The sequence below is a fragment of the Leptopilina boulardi genome, unplaced genomic scaffold (genome assembly GCF_019393585.1).
Source record: "Leptopilina boulardi isolate dan_hultmark-lab unplaced genomic scaffold, ZJU_Lbou_2.1 LbouV2_325, whole genome shotgun sequence".
Lineage (NCBI taxonomy): Eukaryota > Metazoa > Arthropoda > Insecta > Hymenoptera > Figitidae > Leptopilina > Leptopilina boulardi.
This window is the reverse complement of record NW_026137891.1, coordinates 4,321,438-4,341,979: the sequence shown is the minus strand read 5'-3', so window position 1 is coordinate 4,341,979 and position 20,542 is coordinate 4,321,438. Positions and strand designations below refer to the sequence as shown.

General features: G+C 25.4%; 1 protein-coding gene across 5 annotated transcripts in view; it reads left to right on the top strand.

Annotated features, from left to right (window-relative positions):
* Nucleotides 1–20,542, top strand: part of LOC127284704 (collagen alpha-2(I) chain) — a 240,998-nt gene that overhangs the window by 52,537 nt on the left and 167,919 nt on the right. For all 5 annotated transcript variants that reach the window (XM_051310315.1, XM_051310312.1, XM_051310314.1 and 2 more), the window contains exon 3: nucleotides 19,709–19,974. In XM_051310315.1, coding sequence (XP_051166272.1) covers nucleotides 19,709–19,974 — 266 coding nt within the window. The remainder of the gene's footprint in view (nucleotides 1–19,708; nucleotides 19,975–20,542) is intronic.

The window sequence follows — 20,542 nt, the reverse complement described above, 5'->3', positions numbered from 1 at the left end:
ACATGAAAAAAAGGAATTTACGGATGCTAACTGATATTTGCTATCGGATCTATCAAAATTAGTAACCACAGCTAAATTTTTTTGCTACGACAACAAAAAAGTTTACTGTGATAAACAATATCAGTGTTAATATTTAAAAATTGACTGTCACAGCAAACTTTTTGACCCCACAGCAAATTTGTTCGCTGTCTCTATATTAGCTACCGTCATTTGATGTGACAGCAAATAGTTTCCAGCAAACTTTTTCTATACCTGTATGTATAATAATTATTATAATTATTGCACACATAGAAAAAGTTTGCTGTGGCTACGAAATATTTGCTATCATATCAAATTACGTTAGCTAATATTGGAACGGCGAGAAAATTACTCATGTTTATTAATGTTTGCTATCGGATCTATCAAAATTAGTAACCACAGCTAAATTTTTTGCATGAACAAAAAAGTTTATATGATAAACAATAATCGGTATTAATTTTTAATAATTGACTGTCACAGCAAACATTTTTGATCCCACAGCAAATTTGTTCGTTGTCCCTATATTAGCTACCGCAATGTAATGTGACAGCAAATAGTTTCCAGCAAACTTTTTCTATACCTGTATGTATAATAATTATTATAATTATTGTACACATAGAAAAAGTTTGCTGTGGCTGCGAACTATTTGCTATCATATCAAATTACGTTAGCTAATATAAGGACGGCGAGTAAATTACAAATGTTTACTAATGTTTGCTATCGGATCTATTAAAATTAGTAACCACATCTAAATTTTTTTTCTATGACAACGAAACAGTTTTCTGTCATAAACAATTTTAGTTTTAATTTTTAAAAATTTTCTGTCACAGTAAACTTTTTTGACTACACAGCAAATTTTTTTTTCTCTGTCCCTATATTAGCTAACGTAATTTTATGTGACAGCAAATAGTTCGCTGCCACAGCAAACTTTTTCATACTATTTTAAAAGAAAAACTTGAACTGTCCGAAGTTTCTGCGCATTTATGGTAAGTTTTACTTCGAAAATAGTAAAATTTACCATTTCCGGAATAATTTTTACTATTTCAGAAGTAAATTTTACTATTTTCGAATTAAAAATTATCTAGAAATGCACGCAGAAACTCCGAACAGTTCACACGCATAGAAAAAATTTGCTGTGGCAGCGAATTATTTGCTGTCACATTAGATTACATTAGCTAATATAGGGACAGCGAACAAAATTTGATGTGGTGTCAAAAAAGTTTGCTGTGACAGAAAATTTTTTTAAAATTAACACTGATAGTGTTCCTAATCTAATCTAATCTAAAATGAGCTTATACCAAAGTTTGCTGCGATAAATAATATCAGTCTTAGTATTTAAAAATTTACTGTCACAGCAAAATTTTTTGACCCCACAGAAAATTTGTTTGCTGTCCCTATATAAGCTAATGTAATTTGGTGTCACAGCAAATAGTTCGCTACCACAGCAAAATTTTTATATGCGTGTTTATCACAGCAAACTTTTTTGTTGACATAGCAAAAAATTTAGCTGTGATTACTAATTTTGATAGATACGATAGCAAACATAAGTTATAATCTGTAAGCAATTTCTTTTATTTTCGTATAATAACATATTTGAAAAAAATATAAAACTTTTTCGGAATAAATGGATATTGATAAAAAAAAAGAAGGAGAAAAGTCGTTTCTAATTTACGGTAAACACTATTGAACTACTATATACCTATGCTTTCAATCTAGTTCGATTGGAACGTTTGCCACGCAAACAGGTCTCAAAGTGTATGAAAATTTAATTGGAAAAACCTTTGAAATTACAAAGAAAAAGTTTCTCGATAATTTATTACGCTGTCGTCGCACGACTATAGTTATAACTCTGGCTGCGAGAGAAAAATGAATTTATTTAATGTTTCATCAGAAAGCCCTTGCCGCGCTTACAGAGAGGGCTGATGAGTTACATAAAGTGGACGAAAAAATAAAAGGAATGACGTTGCACTTTGATGACATACAAATAACCGGTTAAGAATTTTATGTTTTTACATCTTCTCTTTTCTTTCTGTTTATAAAAAAAAGGTTTTCAATTAACGTTCTCATTTGTTATATTTCTTTTTTTAAAAAAACATTTTGTGAGAAAAATCTCCGACTTTTGGAATTTAAATCGAAAATTTTTTTTTATTTTATCTTTCTTTTGTTTTTCATTCGAAAGTCATTTTTAAATTTCGTAATAGTGATTAAATTATTTTATGGAAATAAAAATTTTTCAATTGATTTTGTATATATGAAGGCAAAGTCAATTTCATTGAACGGACAATTTGAATTAAATTATTCTTGACTGTAAATCGTTTTCGGATGATTTTCATTGTTACAATTTAAATAGAAATCATCTAACAGATAATTGATTTTATGGAATATAATAGAAATTCCAATTAGGGAATTACTAGCCAGTTTTGCGGGAATGCGAACGAAATTAAAATAGTTTAGATCGAACTCGTCATGCGGTTACTGAGGCGCTCGATTTACATATAGTAGCAATGCCCACCCACAAATGCACACGTAATTCGCTTTATATATTATAAATAGAATCGATTTTATCTCTTTTGTTAAAAATCACTTATTTAAATATAAATTGATTCTAATCTAATTAAACTATTTTCTTTTTAAATGCAAATTGTTAATTAATTCTCTTTTTTCCAAACTGGCAATTATTAAATAGATATTTATTTGTATTGAATAAGCCAATTAAATGGAATTTGTTTCAAATACAAAAATTATTGGATCAAATAAAATTTATTTTATATTAAAAAAAATAATTGATAGGCACATATAAATACTATTTGGTATACTGCCAAATATTTATTTACAAATAAAACTTATTTAGTTTTACTAAATATTTATCTGATGTTTTATTGATACAAATAAAAATTATTTGATTCAAGTAAATATTTATTTATAATAAATAATTATTATTTGAGTCCATTAAATGGTATTTGTTTCAAATACAGAAATTATTGGTTATAAATAAAAAATTAAATAAAAATTAAATTATTGGTTCGAATAAAGTTTATTTGATCCGAAAAAAATTATTTGATACAAAATAAATATTTATTTGACTTTGGTTATATTTATAACCGATTATTTGAATCAAATAAATTTTTTTTCAGTGTATTAACGATAGACAAAGTTAAGTTTTTTTTTTGTGTGTAAATTAATCAAATTGGTTATTTCGTTGTAAAAATGAAAAATTTTATGTCATGGGTGGTATAGACGTTGTCATCGATTAGGTATTAAGCCTTTGAAATTTCGTGACAAATAATCTCTCGGAAGCCTTGAGACTGCTTTCTTTATTTTTTCTCAAGTATCAAAATAAGCTCGGGAGCTTTTCGTCTCTGCCGTTTGATTATCTAATAATATTCGGGCGTTTACAACTCTTCAAATATTTTATAAATTTTAACTCAATAAAAAATAATTAACGTTAGTTAAATTTTATTAATTAGTAATTAGTGGACAATTAGTAATTAATTGCTAATTTTTGTATTAATAAAAAATTAATTATTAAAAAAAATTAAATTAAAATAAAAACAAAATAAATAAAAAATTAGTAAAATATAACTAATGCAATTGTTTTCATAAAATTTATGAATAAAAAACATAGGTAAAATGAAAAATTATTTTTAAACAATGAAATTAAATTTGTTTTGTGAAATTAAAAAAAAAAATAAGAATTTTTATAAAAATTAGTTTTGGATATTAAAAACTGAAAACTCGTATAATGAAGCATTAAGAGACCAAGTGTCACTTATCAAATAGAACGTATATATATATATAAGAATTCTCGGAAAGCTGTGAATGAATGGAAGACAAAGAAAGAGAAACAAGGGAAATAAGAGATAGATATGTTGAGACTGCCACTCAGACTTCCACTTAGGTCTCTGGTAATAAACAATCTTACTCTCACCTGCCTTTTGTGTGCATACTTCACTATCTTCCTTTTTTTCCATTCTCTACCGTTGAAGAGGGTAAGACAATCGTAAAATGCCTCGGGCTCATCTATGAAGACTTGAAGTAGAAAAAACTATCTTTTCATTGGGTACATTGCTAATTTGTACACAGGACTCTTTTTAGTTTTTTCTAATTTTATTTTATTCTTTCATTAAAAAAAAATTTTAAACATTTTTTTTAAAAATTTTATTACACGAAACCTGAGTGTTTACATTAATACAGTGGAAAAAAAAATTTATTTGATTCAAATTATCGCTATTATTAAATATTTACTTGGACCAAATAATTTTTATTTGAAAAAAGTTCTCTCTAAATTTGAATTAGTAAAAATTTTAACTAGATTGTCTTTTACTTTTTAATTAGTTAAATTTTACTAATTCGACAGTAAAAATTTTTCTCTCTAAATTTAAATTAGTGAAACACAGAAAAAAAGAAATTGTTTACAGATGCTAACTGAAGTTTGCTATCAGATCTATCAAAATTAGTAACCATAGCTAAATTTTTTGCTATGACAACGAAACAGTTTGCTATGATAAACAATATCAGTTTTAATTTTTAAAAATTTACTGTCAATTTTTTTGACCTCATAGCAAATTTGTTTGCTGTTCCTATATTACACGCATAGAAAAATTTTGCTGTGGCAGCGAACTATTTGCTGTGACAGCAAATTACGTTAGCTAATATAGGGACAGCGAACAAATTTGCTGTGGGGTCAAAAAATTTTGCTGTGACACTAAATTTTTAAATATTTAGACTGATATTATTTATCGCAGCAAACTGTTTCGTTGTCATATCAAAAAATTTAGCTGTGGTTACTAATTTTGATAGATCCGATAGCAAACATCAGTTAGCATCTGTAAAAAATTCTTTTTTTTCCATGTAGCTAACGTAATTTGATGTGGCAGCAAATACTTCGCTGCCACAGCAAACTGTTTCGTTGCCATAGCAAAAAATTTAGCTGTGGTTACTAATTTTGATAGATCCGATAGCAAACATCAGTTAGCATCTGTACGCAATTCTTTTTTTCCGTGTAGCTAATGTAATTTGATGTGGCAGCAAATACTTCGCTGCCACAGCAAACTTTTTCGTTGCCATATCAAAAAATTTAGCTGTGGTTACTAACTTTGATAGATCCGATAGCAAACATCAGTTAGCATCTGTAAAAAATTCTTTTTTTTCCATGTAGCTAACGTAATTTGATGTGGCAGCAAATACTTCGCTGCCACAGCAAACTTTTTCGTTGTCATAGCAAAAAATTAAGCTTTGGTTACTAATTTTGATAGATCCGATAGCAAACATCAGTTAGCACCTGTAAAAAATTCTTTTTTTTCCGTGTAGCTAACGTAATTTGATGTGGCAGCAAATACTTCGCTGCCATAGCAAACTTTTTCGTTGCCATAGCAAAAAATTAAGCTCTGGTTACTAATTTTGATAGATCCGATAGAAAACATCAGTTAGCATCTGTAAGCAATTTTTTTTTCCGTGTAGCTAATGTAATTTGATGTGGCAGCAAATAATTCGCTGTCACAGCGAATTTTTTTTTTATTCGTAAAAGTGAGCTACTAATTTTTAGTAAAATATTACTATTTATTACTAAATTAAAAAAATATTTAATAAATAATTAAATAAATATTACTTAAAAATTAGTGAAAATTTTTACTGATTTAAATTAGTAGTTTACTTTTCACTAATTCAGATTTAGAGAGTTTGTGTACTATTAGTTAAACTTTACTAATTCAAAAGCAAAAAGTTAGTCACTGATTAGTTAAAATTTTTACTAAATCAGATTTAGAAAGTTGAATCAATTATTTCTGTATTTAAAACAAAGACCATTTAATGGACTCAATTTTTAAATACAAATAAATATTTATTTGATAGTAACCAATTATTTCTTTATTAATTAATTAATAAAATTTTTAATTATTTAATTGTTTATTATTATTACTTATTTTATTTATTTTATTTATTAATTAATAAAAATGGATGAACTACATATATATAAATAATTAATATCACAATGATAAAAATTCCACGATTAATAATTTAATTTCCATCATGAAATTTTTATTTTCTTGATGATATTTCAGTATAGTGAAAAATGTGTTTTTTTGTGAAGATTTATGAAGTTATTTACCGTTTTGAAAACAGATGTACTATATTTATAAAGAAATTGTTCTGTAGAGATTTGTATTTGAAATATCATTCGTTGCTGTTTCGTTTTGATTTTTTTTTTTTTTTTTTAAAGTGGCATGTGGAAGTTCTTTTGCTCCAAATCTATGTAAAACGAGGATACAAAATCCTTCGTCTTTGACTTAACATTTTTCTTCGAGATCGGCTGATTTACGGGGGAATTTGGAAGTGAGCCAGCGTGTCGACGCTCTTCACTGAAATAAATTGCCGCGCCCGAGTGTGTCTGCACTTCTCTCTCTCTCGCGAAGGAAATGCGAAAAGTTTTGAATTCAAAAAAAGGACTACCAACTTTTCCCGGAGAAGGGGGGGGGGCGAGTGAAAAAAAAATTGATTCGATTTCAATATATTTATATTCAGAATGGTTCCGCTTTTCTCGATTCGGAAGGGAAAAAAAAAACTAATCAGATCGAAAGTGTAGAGAATTCTCGCTGGACGAAATGATTCCTCTTTTTTTTCTTTTTTTACTAATCTTTATTCATTCCCGAATAATATTATCTTCTGTGATAAATGAGCGCGATTAGTCAGAGAGAAATGGGAATTGTGGAAGTTTGTTGGAAATGTGGACTAGAATCTAAAAAATTCGATAATTCGCTTTTTCGTTTATTTTCTATATTTTTTTTTTTTTACATTTTTTTTAATATTATTTTTAACAATTTTTTTCCATTGGATTTTTATGGGTTTTCATTTTGAAAAAAAAAATTGTTGAACGCAAGTTTAAAAAAGATTTAATGAAGAGAACATAGAATAGTGTACTAACGACTTTAGTGAGCTACTTTAATGAAAGTTAAACAATAGGGCAAAGGAGAAAGAAGTTGTCCTTTCTTTCAAAGTCTCTTGATTAAATCTGTTCTTGGACTTCTGGTACGACTTGGTGCAGTCGAAATAAAAGTAAAAAAAAAAAAGAAGAAAATTCTTCTAGCAAAGTTCATCGAGCTTTATATAAGCAAAAGGGTACTTCTTCCTTGAAACTGAATTTAGTGGAAATTATAAATTCAAGGGCCACTTCTTTTAAATTGACATTGTCACTTTATTTCAAAAAAAAAAAAAAAATTCTTGAAAAAATAGAAAAATTTGTCAGCGGCAGAAAAATTTTTTTTTTCTTGTAGTGCGCATATCTTTTCTGACAGAATAACTCTTGATATTCGTTTCCTATGATGCTTTGATGTTCAATGTTGATTCTACTTGTTGAGTAAAGTTCCGAGTTCCAACCTATTGAAAGATATAGTATGTGTGTGTGTGTGCTTTCATATGTGTATTTCTCTCTTCGAAAAAAAAATTGACGGAAATTGTCGAATTTTTTTTTGTAAGGGAATAAGAATTTGTGAAATTTAAAATTTTTCTTTAAATCTTTTTTCGAATCTTGATTTTCTATAAAATCTCGAAGGGAAAAAGAAGTAACAAAAATATTTATTTATTATCATGCCTTTTCAAAGATAAGTACTCTAAAACAAAAATTTATTTGATTCAAGTAAATATTTATTTGATAATAGTTAAGTAAACGATTATTTTAATGAAATAAATTTTTTTAGTGTACCAAATAAATATTTATTTGTATTAACTAATTTTTCAAATACAGAAATTATTGGTCCAAATTTATTTAATAAATAAAAATTTATTTGATTCAAGTAAATATTTATTTGATAATAGTTAAGTAACCGATTATTTTAATCAAATAAATTTTTTTAGTGTACCAAATAAATTATTTATTTGTATTAAATAATTTTTCAAATACAGAAATTATTGGTCCAAGTTTATTTAATAAAAATAAAAATTATTTGATTCAAGTAAATATTTATTTGATAATAGTTAATGGATTATTTGAATCAAATAAATTTTTTTTCAGTGTATACGAGTAAATTTTATTTTTTCTAAATTATTCTCGCTGATGATTCTTGTTAGAATTTTAATTAATTTTTATTTACAATTCTCTTATATACCACTTTCACAGGATGTGTGTCGTGTGTACATATTTAAGTTGTACAGTCGACCACAAAATTAATTAATACCTCAATAAGTTTAACACCTGAAAAAATATAACTTATTATAATTAATTTTTCACTTTTTTTTAATCATTAAAAATGATTGAATCAATTTTTTTTCACTAATTGGAAAAAAATTATTTTTAAAAATTAAAAAAAAAAAAAAAATTCGTTACGATAAAATTCGTGGAAATTTTCCATTATTTTTTGTTATTGTGATAAGTTTTGATATTTGGAATGGACCAATCAAAATTCGTGAATGATGACATTGTTAGCGGGTGTAATAGTAGGGGAATGAGTTTACGCATCCGGCATTCATTGACCGCTCGTTAGAGGATGTCAATTTGTCTGTTTTATATAACTATGAACCGAGAGAGAGAGAGAGAAGCATTCCAATTAGGAAGTTTCAATTAATATTTGACACGGCAACCCTCTCTCATGACTGTATATTATTGGGGGAAAAAAGGGTGTGAGAGTTATTGAGAATTAGGCAAGTTGAAAACACACGCGCGTTTTCGCAACACTCTTATTCTATGCGCTTGGGAAACATAAGTGGAAAGGGCTTTTTGCTTCTCTGTCTCTCAACTTGAAATCACAAAAGTCTGCCTAAATCAACGATCCTGTCCTTCATATAGTCCTTGAGGGGATTTGCACAAGATCCTCGCACCCTTATACTCCACTTGAGGACACACGAGTCTTATGTACCTACCTGGTGTTTCGTTAAGTTTCGTCCCGGACTTGGCAAATACACACTCACACACACACACACACATTCCCTTGCTCATGAAACTCATCGTTTGTTCCTCAAAAGGGGCTTTATTCACAACAATCAAAGTTTCCGAAGAAAACAAGATTGTAACTTTATCTAAACATTTATCGTCTAATGATTTTTTTGGGAAAGCATAATTATTCCGTAAAAAATCATTGGTTAGAATTTTTATTTTAAAGAATTTTATTAGATATAATTATTTAGAAAAAATTTTCATTTTTTTCAAATGAATTTTAATTTAAGAGAATTTTTAAATAACAAAATTTCGAATTCACCTAATTTTAATTTATCTGAATTTTTATTTGAACGAATTTTAATTCAAGCGAATTTTATTAGAATTTTTAAATAACAGAATTTCCACTTCAAAAAATTCTAATTTGTCCTAATTTTTATTAAAATAAATTCTAATTTAAGTGAATTTTATGTGATTCGAATTTTGGAATAACAAAATTTTGAATTCACTGAATTTTAATTTTAGCGAATTTTTATTCAAACAACTTCTAATTTAAGCGAATTTTGAGTGATTCGAATTTTTAAATAACAGAATTTCCAATTCAAAAAATTCTAATTTGTCCGAATTTTCATTCAAACGAATTCTAATTTAAGCGAATTTTGTGTGATTCGAATTTTTAAATAACAGAAATTTCAAATTCACCAAATTTTTAATATGTCCGAATTTTTATTTTTGTTTTCTTGCTGAAATCTTTCTGTCGATTGTTTATTCGGACATTTGCAATTTCGGACAAATAAAAATTCAGCATTTTGAGAATTCTACATCAATTAAAAATTCTTACAAATAAAAATTCGGCCAAATTAATATTCAGTAAATTGGTAATTCTGGCATTTAGAAATTTGAATCACATAATTTTTAAATAAAAGAAATTCTAATTCACAAAATTCTAATTTGTCCGAATTTTTATTTAAACAAATTCTAATTTAAGCGAATTTTGTATGATTCGAATTTTTAAATAACAAAATTTCGAATTCACCTAATTTTAATTTATCCGAATTTTTATTTGAACGAATTTTAATTCAAGCGAATTTTATTAGAATTTTTAAATAACAGAATTTCCAATTCAAAAAATTTTAATTTGTCCGAATTTTCATTCAAACGAATTCTAATTTAAGCGAATTTTGTGTGATTCGAATTTTTTAAATAACAAAAATTTCGAATTCACCAAATTTTTTATCTGTTCGAATTTTTTTTTTTGTTTTGTTGCTGAAATATTTCTGTCGATTGTTTATTTGGACATTTGCAATTTCAGACAATTAAAAATTCGGCATTTTGAGAATTCTATCAATTAAAAATTCTTACAAATAAAAATTCGGCCAAATTAGTATTCGGTAAATTGGTAATTCTGACATTTAAAAATTTAAATCACATAATTTTTAAATAAAAGAAATTTTAATTAACAAAATTCTAATTTGTCCGAATTTTTATTTAAACAAATTCTAATTTAGGCGAATTTTGTGTGATTCGAATTTTTAAATAACAGAAATTTCGAATTCACCAAATTTTTTATCTGTCTGAATTTTTATTTGAACGAATTTTAATTCAAGCGAATTTTATTAGAATTTTTGAATAACAGAATTTCCAATTAAAAAAATTCTAATTTGTCCTAATTTTTATTGAAACAAATTCTAATTTAAGTGAATTTTATGTGATTCGAATTTTGGAATAACAAAATTTTGAATTCACTGAATTTTTATTCAAACGAATTCTAATTTAAGAGAATTTTATTAGAATTTTTAAATAACAGAATTTCCAAATCACAAAATTTCAATTTGTTCGAATTTCCATTCAAACAAATTCTAATTTAAGCGAATTTTGTGTGATTCGAATTTTTAACCTTTACTTGACACACTTTTTCTGAGTATCATACTTGACACATTGGGGTTTTTTGTACCCCATCGACAAAAATCATCATGAAAAATAAAATATTAAATATATCTACTTCAATTTTTTTTTACATATTCTTGAGAGGCATCTTCTGAAAACTATATAAGTTATATAGTAGAATATTTAAAGTGAGTATTTTTAAAAAATTGGAAAACGTGAGGTATTTCGAGAAAAATTGAAAAGAATGGAAAAACGTGGGGTATTTTGTACCCCAGTGTGTCAAACAAAGGTTAAATAACAGAAATTTCAATTCACCAAATTTTTTTATCCGTCCGAATTTTTATTTTTGTTCTGTTGCTGAAATTTTTCTGTCGATTGTTAATTTGGACATTTGCAATTTCGGACAATTAAAAATTCGGAATTTTGAGAATTCTATTAATTAAAAATTCTTACAAATAAAAATTCGGGCAAATTAAGGTTCAGTTAATTTGGAAATTCGGGCATTTAAAAATTTGAATCACATAATTTTTAAATAAAAGAAATTCTAATTAACAAAATTCTAATTTGTCCGTATTTTCATTCAAACGAATTCTAATTTAAGCGAATTTTGTGTGATTCGAATTTTTAAATAACAGAAATTTCGAATTCACCAAATTTTTTTATCCGTCCGAATTTTTATTTTTGTTCTGTTGCTGAAATATTTCTGTCGATTGTTTATTTGGACATTTGCAATTTCGGTCAATTAAAAATTCAGCATTTTGAGAATTCTACATCAATTAAAAATTCTTCCAAATAAAAATTCGGGCAAATTAAGGTTCAATTAATTTGGAAATTCTGGCATTTAAAAATTCAAATCACATAAAATTCGATTCAATGAGAATTCTGATAAATTAAAATTCGATTAAATTAAAATTCTACCAAATAAAAAGTTGTATAAATATAAATTCTGCAAAATAAAAATTTGTTTAAAAAGAAATTCTATTGCTAACTCGAAAAATGAAAATTCATCTAAAAAATAATTATATATCTAACAAAATTCTTAAAAAAAAAAATTCTATCTAATGTTTATTCAATAATCATGAGCCCTGATTTTTTTTATTCTCTTCATCAGTTTGTATTTTATTGAACTTTTTTAATTATTGAAAAATATTTCAAAAAAAATTCAATTTAATAATAAAAAATCCTCAGTTTGCGAATTATCATATAAACAACTTAGATTTTTGGAGAAATTACATTTTTTTTTTTTTTGCTATAAAGAAAAAAAACGTCTGTATAAATTATTATAAATTGCCCTAAATAATGCCGCACATAAAATACAAAATATTTTATTCTTTTCAATGTGCCAAATTCGCGGAGTGCATAATATCAAAAGAAATTTATTTAAAGGTATTTTCTACCAATAGATCTCCTGAATAAGCTCGTCTTTCAGATTCTCGTGAATAATTCAACCAGGAGATAGACAAGCACTTCTCCATCTGTGTAGAGTAAAGAAAATAAATAAATATATAGCCTTAAAAAGAAATCATTCTTTATTTGAACATGAAAATTTCTATATAATATAATAATTCATGGAATTTATTTTTTTACAAATGAAATCATTTTTATTTATTAATTTTTGTTATTTGTATTTTTATTTTGTATTTTTTGTATTTTTTTTTATTTTCTATTTTTTTTTAATTTGACAAAAAAAATTGTTTAAACCACATATTTTTTTTTTTGCAAAGAAATAGTGGTTGATAAATGTCGAAACAGTGCAGAAAATGTTTTTGCTCCTCGTCTCCGGACTTTGTTACCTTGATAGTTACTTTGTTCTCCATTCCTATATCCAGTTTGTTCTCTCGGAACACGCCCGCTCGGCTTGGAAATTATACGTCAGAGTTTCTAAGTTTGATGTCAGTTTTACGTGTGTTTCGTTAATTAAGAAAATCTTCTAACGCTTCCTCAAACTTTCGGTGGGGACTAGTATGGCGAAATTCAGGTCATAGATAGAAAACTTTTTAAATCCCCTCTATAAAGCTCTTTTTATTTTTTTATTTTAAAAAAAAGTAGAGATTTTGAATTAAAAAAAAAAAAAAAAAAACATTAATTTTATAACCCTTTCAGTGAATTGCATTTTAATTAAGTTTTCAAACTCTAAAAACGAAGTCTATAGTGATATTGATTTTTTACAATTTGTTTTATCATCTTTTCCTTAATTTTCAAGTTGAAATATTTTCAAGTTATTATCAAGTTTTCTCCTCACAGTACAAAGGACTCATTTACTCTAAAATTTCTATAAAAGTGTTAAAAAGAATTTTTTTTCTCTCTACCAAGTATATACACAAAGACGAGAAAACACCCTCATGTGCTTTGATTTCGAGTGCATTAAATTGTAACTAGAGCAATTAATTTTGTTGTTTCTCCAGTGTCTCGTGTGTATTTTAGACACACGGTCCAACTAGTTTGTACCTATCAATTAACTTAACTTTTTCTGTAAATAAAACTTTCTCGTTTTCCAGACGTTATAGGGACGTTGCTTGAAATTTATGTTCGATACATTTATTTTCTTCCTTTTTTTCCTGGAGATAACAGCAGTCTTTCTCACTCTCACACTCACACACACACACTCTTTCTCTCTTGGAATTTTTATGAAAAAAATTCAACTGATAAGTAGGAATAAGTTTCCGGAACGCTTCTAGAATTTTTAAAGTATTCTCATCTTGAATTATGTTCAGTTTTTTAAGATTGGTGAATATCTCTTTAAAATGTGTAACTTCAAAAATTTTTAAAGTGAAAAAAAAAATTATTTAAATTATTAAATTAAAAAATGTATTTAATGGAAATAATTTTTTTTCACTGTTTTCTGATTTTTTTTTTCATCTTATTTAAAAAAAAAATTAGAGGAAAATTAAAGAAATTTAACTAAGAATTAATAAAATTATTTTTTTTTAAAGAGTAGAATTAAAATTTTTTTGTATGAAATTTAAAAATTTAAATCATCATACACTTATTCTCTAAATCTGAATTAGCAAAACTTTTTAACTAATTTTTGATATAGTGACTCAGTTTTGCTTTTGTATTAGTAAAATTTAACTAATTAATATTTTTAAAAAAATTTACTACCGAATTAGAAAAATTTAACTAATTAATATTTTAAAAAAAATTTACTACCGAATTAGTAAAATTTAACTAAATTAATATCAGTAACATTTAACTAATTAATTTAAAAAAATTACTACCGAATTAGTAAAATTTTAGCTAATTAATATTACAAAAATTTCATTACCAAATTAGTAAAATTTAACTAATTAATATTAAGTACTAATTTTTGTACTATCGAATTAGTAAAATTTAACTAATTAATATTACAAAAATTTCATTACCGAATTAGTAAAATTTAACTAATTAATTCTAAAAAAATGTTACTACCAAATTAGTAAAATTTAACTAATTAATATTAAGTACTAATTTTTGTACTATCGAATTAGTAAATTTTAACTAATTAATATTAAAAAAATTATATTACCGAATTAGTCAAATTTAACTTATTATTATTAACAAAAAAAAATTTTACTATGAAAGTATTATAATTTAACTAATTAATTTTAAAAAAATGTTACTACTAAATTAGTAACATTTTTGCTAATTAATATTACAAAAATTTCATTACGAAATTAGTAAAATTTAACTAATTAATATTAAGTACTAATTTTTGTACTATCGAATTAGTAAAATTTAACTAATTAATATTACAAAAATTTCATTACCGAATTAGTAAAATTTAACTAAATAATATTACAAAAATTTCATTACCGAATTAGTAAAATTTAACTAATTAATTCTAAAAAATGTTACTACCAAATTAGTAAAATTTAACTAATTAATATTAAGTACTAATTTTTGTACTATCGAATTAGTAAATTTTAACTAATTAATATTAAAAAAATTATATTACCGAATTAGTCAAATTTAATTAATTATTATTAACAAAAAAAATTTTTACTATGAAATTATTATAATTTAACTAATTAATTTTAAAAAATGTTACTACCAAATTAGTAACATTTTAGCTAATTAATATTAAAAAAAAATTTTTACTATCGAATTTGTAAAATTTATCTAATTCAAATTAGTTAAAATTTTTATTAATTTTAATTTAGAAATTTATATTACACATGTTTGACAAATAAACATGATAATAAAGAATCAGTTTTCTCTGTAAACAAGCAACGTGCGTATAAAATAAATAAAAAGCATAAAATAAATAATGAAAATATAAAATAAATAAAAGAATAAAGTAAATGAAATATATATTTATTTATTTATACAGAGTAAATAATATCAAGTAAATGTGGAGAAAAATGAATAAAAAAAAATAAATACACTGAAAATATAAATTAAAAAAAACAAACTATTTTCATAGGATTTCACTTTCAAAATTTTTTTTTTCAAAAAAAAAAGCGAAATAAAAGTAAAAGAGAGAATGTGGCCCATGTCATAAAGTAGGCAGTGACTGTAACAACGATCCAGGAATTATCCGTTAGTCTGGGAGCTGGTGCCATCTGTCCCTTTATCTCTGAACTTAATTTCGCGAGATTAAAATTTAAATCCTCTAAAATTATTTTATTTTTTTTTTTTTCATTTTTTTTTCTACATGCTTGAAATTCTATAGGATTAAAGTATAAAAGTACCATTTAACAAAAGTATTTAAAGATTAGTCTTGTTTTTATTGTTACAAATATATAAAAGATAAAAATCAGTAACGGATTGTTGAATTTTTTCTTTTTTTTCTATAAATTTTAATAAAAATAATTTTATTTTATTTTTTATTTTTTATATAGTAAATTATTAATTTTTAAATGAAAAATATTTCGAGAAAAAAGAAAACACATTTTTTTGATGAATAAAACATTTTTGGAAATATTTCCAATCTAGAAAAAAAAATTGTCAATTAAACCATAGAATGCAGTTCTTTTTAGATATAGTAATAAAAATGTTGTAATTTCCATACGCATAAAATCGATACTCTCGGTTATAAACTTGAACATATATGTATATATATTCTCTTTATAGAAATCGAATCACTATATATATATATATATATATATTGATGTCATATGATGTCTTGAATGTTTCCGATTGAGAATCGAATCTGGGCTTTCGGAAATTGGGGAAATGTAACGGTTTTCCGGAATACGCTCTCTTTTTCGTTTCATATAGAGAAAAGCTTTTTTTTTTTTTTGGGGAAAATTCTCTGATAAAACATTGGGATTCCTTTTTTTTTGTTATATGTATGTGTCCTATGTTTGCAATGGAAAATCACATCGTGAGATGTGCACACGTGTGCGCAGAGCTACACTCTAAGTATTTTGAGAAATCCGCTTTCATCTCGATTCCTTTTAGGCTTTCAAGTGTCCTGGATAAATACATATAAATAGGTCTTGTCAAACTATGAAAAATTTACAACCCTTGTTACTAAAAGCATCCTTTAGATATTTTCCGAATACATAAACGAAAGTGTGTTTCAAAATAAAGCCTTTTTTTCTATCAAAATCGAAAGAAAAAAAAATATAAACATTTATTTTTAGAGAAAATCATTTTTGTCTTTACAATATATTATATATTATATTTTGTATATATATTTACTAGATATTTTATAAAGGGATTAAATATGTTTAATGTAATTTTGTTGTCTCAGCTAAAATTTGTTCTTAAACCGTAAATATTGATTATCGAATATGTGTGTGCTTTTGTTTGAAAACCCTACGTGTATCAAATGTCACTAGTCTGATCTGTATATACCTATGATACATTGCCCACAGGTAAACAGACGAAAGCCACAAGATCAATTATTCTTTATGGGGCGAAAAAAAAACTTAGTTAAAAATCTTTTTCTGTATAAAAATATATGAACTTTTGACCTAATATTTTGAAACGTTAAATTTATTTAAAATATATATATCGCTAAACAATCATCAAAGTTGTTTTTTTTTAAAGTCGATATTTTCATTTAATTTTTGGTGTCAAATAATATAAATTTAATACAACTCATACATAAATAAAATAAATATTTATTTTCACCCAGAGAAATGTTTTATTTGAAACAAATATAATATATAATATAATATAACACCGTCCGACAAAATTCAACTTTTTTTTTGACCCACAAAAAAATACAACATTTTTGGAAACTAGGACCAAAAAAAAAATACCCGTGACTGGCCGTTTTGCTAGATCAAGTCATTTGTGGTTTTTAGGGGTGAAAACAGCCCCTAAATAAAAAAATTATTATTTGTATTATAATTATACATTTATACAGTTAAAAAATAATATAAATTCATTTCTAGAACGTTTATTCAAGGTCTTCTAATTTCTAAAACAGTCGTACCCATTTCTAGGCGTGTCAGAATTTAACCCCACCCACTAAATTTTTCAAAAGACTGAACTAAATTTCAACGAGAATGAATAGAGGAAGAATAACTTCTCAAATATGGGCGTGGTTTACAAAAAGTGACTCCCACAGTGGGCGTCTCTTAAGTAAAAGGGCATTTAATTATTTAACTCCGGTCTTTTGGGAGTATTTAACAACTCATGCATTTAGGGAGTGTCTTTAGTAATATGGGCGTGGTTTCATATAAGCCACTCCCATAGTGGGCGTGTTTCAACTAAAAGGGCGTTTAATTATTTTATAATTCCGGCCTTTTTGGGAGTAGCTTTGCTAATATAGACGTGGTTTCCTATAAGATACTCCCACAGTAGGCGGGACTTTATTATCTCCTCCCCATGAGGCGTGATCTACTTGAAATTGCTCCGCCCACTAGGGCGTGTATTATTTTAGCTCCTCCCACTTTTTTAAAACTAATAGTTCCTCAGAATTTTGAGAACGGAAAAATATTTTTAAGTCTATTTAAAGTCTTTTTTTTTTTAAATAAATTCCTATTTAAAAAAACTAATTTATTTACAACATAATATTTTTTTCTTGAACAAAATTTGAATTTCTTCGATATTTTTACCCTTTGTTTCGGGAATTAGAGTAACAGTGACAATACAAAGAATAATTCCACAAAAATAAAAAATAACACATATGCACTAAACGGTTCAATTAACACTTGATACATAATTGATATAAATCTGATATAAAGCTGATTATTAATCTGATGTCAGATTTTCAAAATTCAAAATGGCGGATTCAATATGGCGGTCAAACTTTTAAAAAGTTATTAAATTTTTTTTAAACCTTGATATCTAGGAGTTTTTTGGGTCGCTGATGACGAATTTGATGTTAAATTGTCAAAATTCAAAATGGCTGATATAAAATAAAAAATTAATAACTTTTTAAAAATTTGATCGCCATATTGGATCCGCCAATTTGAATTTTGAAAATCTGACATCAGATTAATAATCAGTGACCCCAAAAACCCCCAGATACCAAGTTTTATAAAATATTAATAATTTTTAAATAGATATCTTGTCACTTTTCATTTAGGGGTTGTTTTCATCTCTAAAAACCACAAATGACTTGATTTAGCAAAACGCCCAGATACGAGTATTTTTTTTTGGTCCTAATTTCCGAAAATGTTAAATTTTTTTGTGGGTCAAAAATTGTGTCGGACGGTGATATAATATAATATATTTGAATTAAATAAACGCATATTTGTCTCAGAGTCAAATAAATATTCGAGTAAAATAAAAATTTTATTTGCCCTAATAAAAAAATTTTATTTCTTCTAAATTAGATTTTTTATTTGAAATAAATAAAAAGTTATTATAGGCTCTGAGACAAATATATATTTTTTTTTATTCAAATAAATTTTATTTGTCTAAAATAAATGAAAATAAAATATTTCTCTGGGTGTAGAAATTATTGTTATTATTTTCAGTGTGTAAATAATTTATATATATATATATAATATAGATTTCGTTGATTGTATGACTAATTTATAATGTGAAAACTTCAATGAGGGGAAACATTGACAAATTGTTAAATTGTTGGCAAATTAGAATAGCAAAGTAATATCGCGTATTGCAGTAAATGCAACTATATGAATACGATGCAATCGCTGGTGGTCGTTTTACCGGTAGTAACTTCGTCGCATAACACGAAGGTATTATATCACGTTTAATTATCACGAGATAGAATTTAAAGTGTATATATTGTGCTCTCGTTTTAGAAATTAAAGTTTCCGTGTTAAATAAACCTTTTTTTTTGTCAATTTACCTTTTAAATTATTATTATTTCTATTTTATCCAATTTTCTGTTGTTGTAATTTTTTTTTTTTATCATAAAAATTACAAACAATGGATATTTAGAATTTTTGAAATATACAATTATAAATAAATAAATGAAAAATATTTTAACAGAAAAATTTTTTAATGGATTTTTGATTATAATTCATTTTATAATTGATTTGTTATCAGAGAGAAGGGAGTAAATTGCGAGTATGGGATTTTTTTTTCTTCTAAATTGTACCCTCGAAAATTATATAGATTTAAAATGACCAATTATGTTTTTACAATACCCGAGAACGTAGACTAATTTCCTTATCAGCAAGTTTGATATTACTTGAACCACCCGGGGCCCATTTCACAAAAGCTTGAAGGCTAATATACTTGATTTATATCCAGCTAGCTCCTTTATCTAAAAACTTGCTTGACGTATATAAAATTACTTTTTTTCCCCGCTCCAACTATATAGTTTGTCCCATAGAATGTATAAGTAATTGAATTTAAGTTTCTAAACCAAAAGAGATAATTGAATTCGATTTTATTTTTCTATCGACAAATTAACTTTTTTGTTTCTTCTAATATTTTATTTTATTTTTTTTATTAATTATTATTATTATTATTATTATTATTTATTACTGTATATTTTTTTCAAATCTGAAATTTAATTTATAAATTGATAAAAATATCTATAAGTGAAAAAAAGAAATGTTCTTATTTTTATTTTCTTTTTTTCAGAATTGGTACATGATTTACTACAAGCGGCTGTCTCAGTTATTGACGACAGATTTCAATATTTCGAAGAAGGCTTGGATGGTTTTCCAGCCTTCGGATTTCGTCCAGGTTCCGAAGTCAAGCAACCATATAGAATTTACCTTCCTGAGAAACTTCCGGCCGAATTCACCTTGGTTGCGACTTTTAAGCCCAAGTCTACTAGGCCAAGCTATCTTTTTGCAGTTCTCAATCCTTTCGATACCGTCGTTCAGCTTGGTATTCGTATTTCGGTGAGTTCAAATTTATTTTTCTATATATTTACTTTCTTCTCATTAAACAAAAAAAAATTCTTTGAAAAATCATTTTTTTTTTATTATTTTCGATACAAAAATTAAAATATTATTATTAATCATATTCACTGAAGGATAATTACAATTAATTAATAAAAATTTTTGTAAGTTTAAAATTTGTTTTCCTAAAACTTAATATTTGCTCTTCCAGTGGATATTATTAATAATATTTGTTATTTTTAATTGTCAAATAAATATTTATTTTCGAGCTCTGCATTTTTGAATACAAACGTTCTCAATTTATTGATTACATAAAGTTTATTAATATTATCGCTCGAGAGATATTTAAAGTTAACCGGCAAAAATCATATAAAAGAAAAATGAACAGCTTCCTTCAGTCATTGGTCATTGAATTTCTCGTTATTTTTATCATCAATATGTACCATATTCTGAAATATACTTATAAATAAATTAAATAACGATTAAATCAATCAATTTCAAATCAGCTATAAGATATTTTAAAAATTTTACATAAATAATTTAAATTCTTCAATACGTATATATGTTA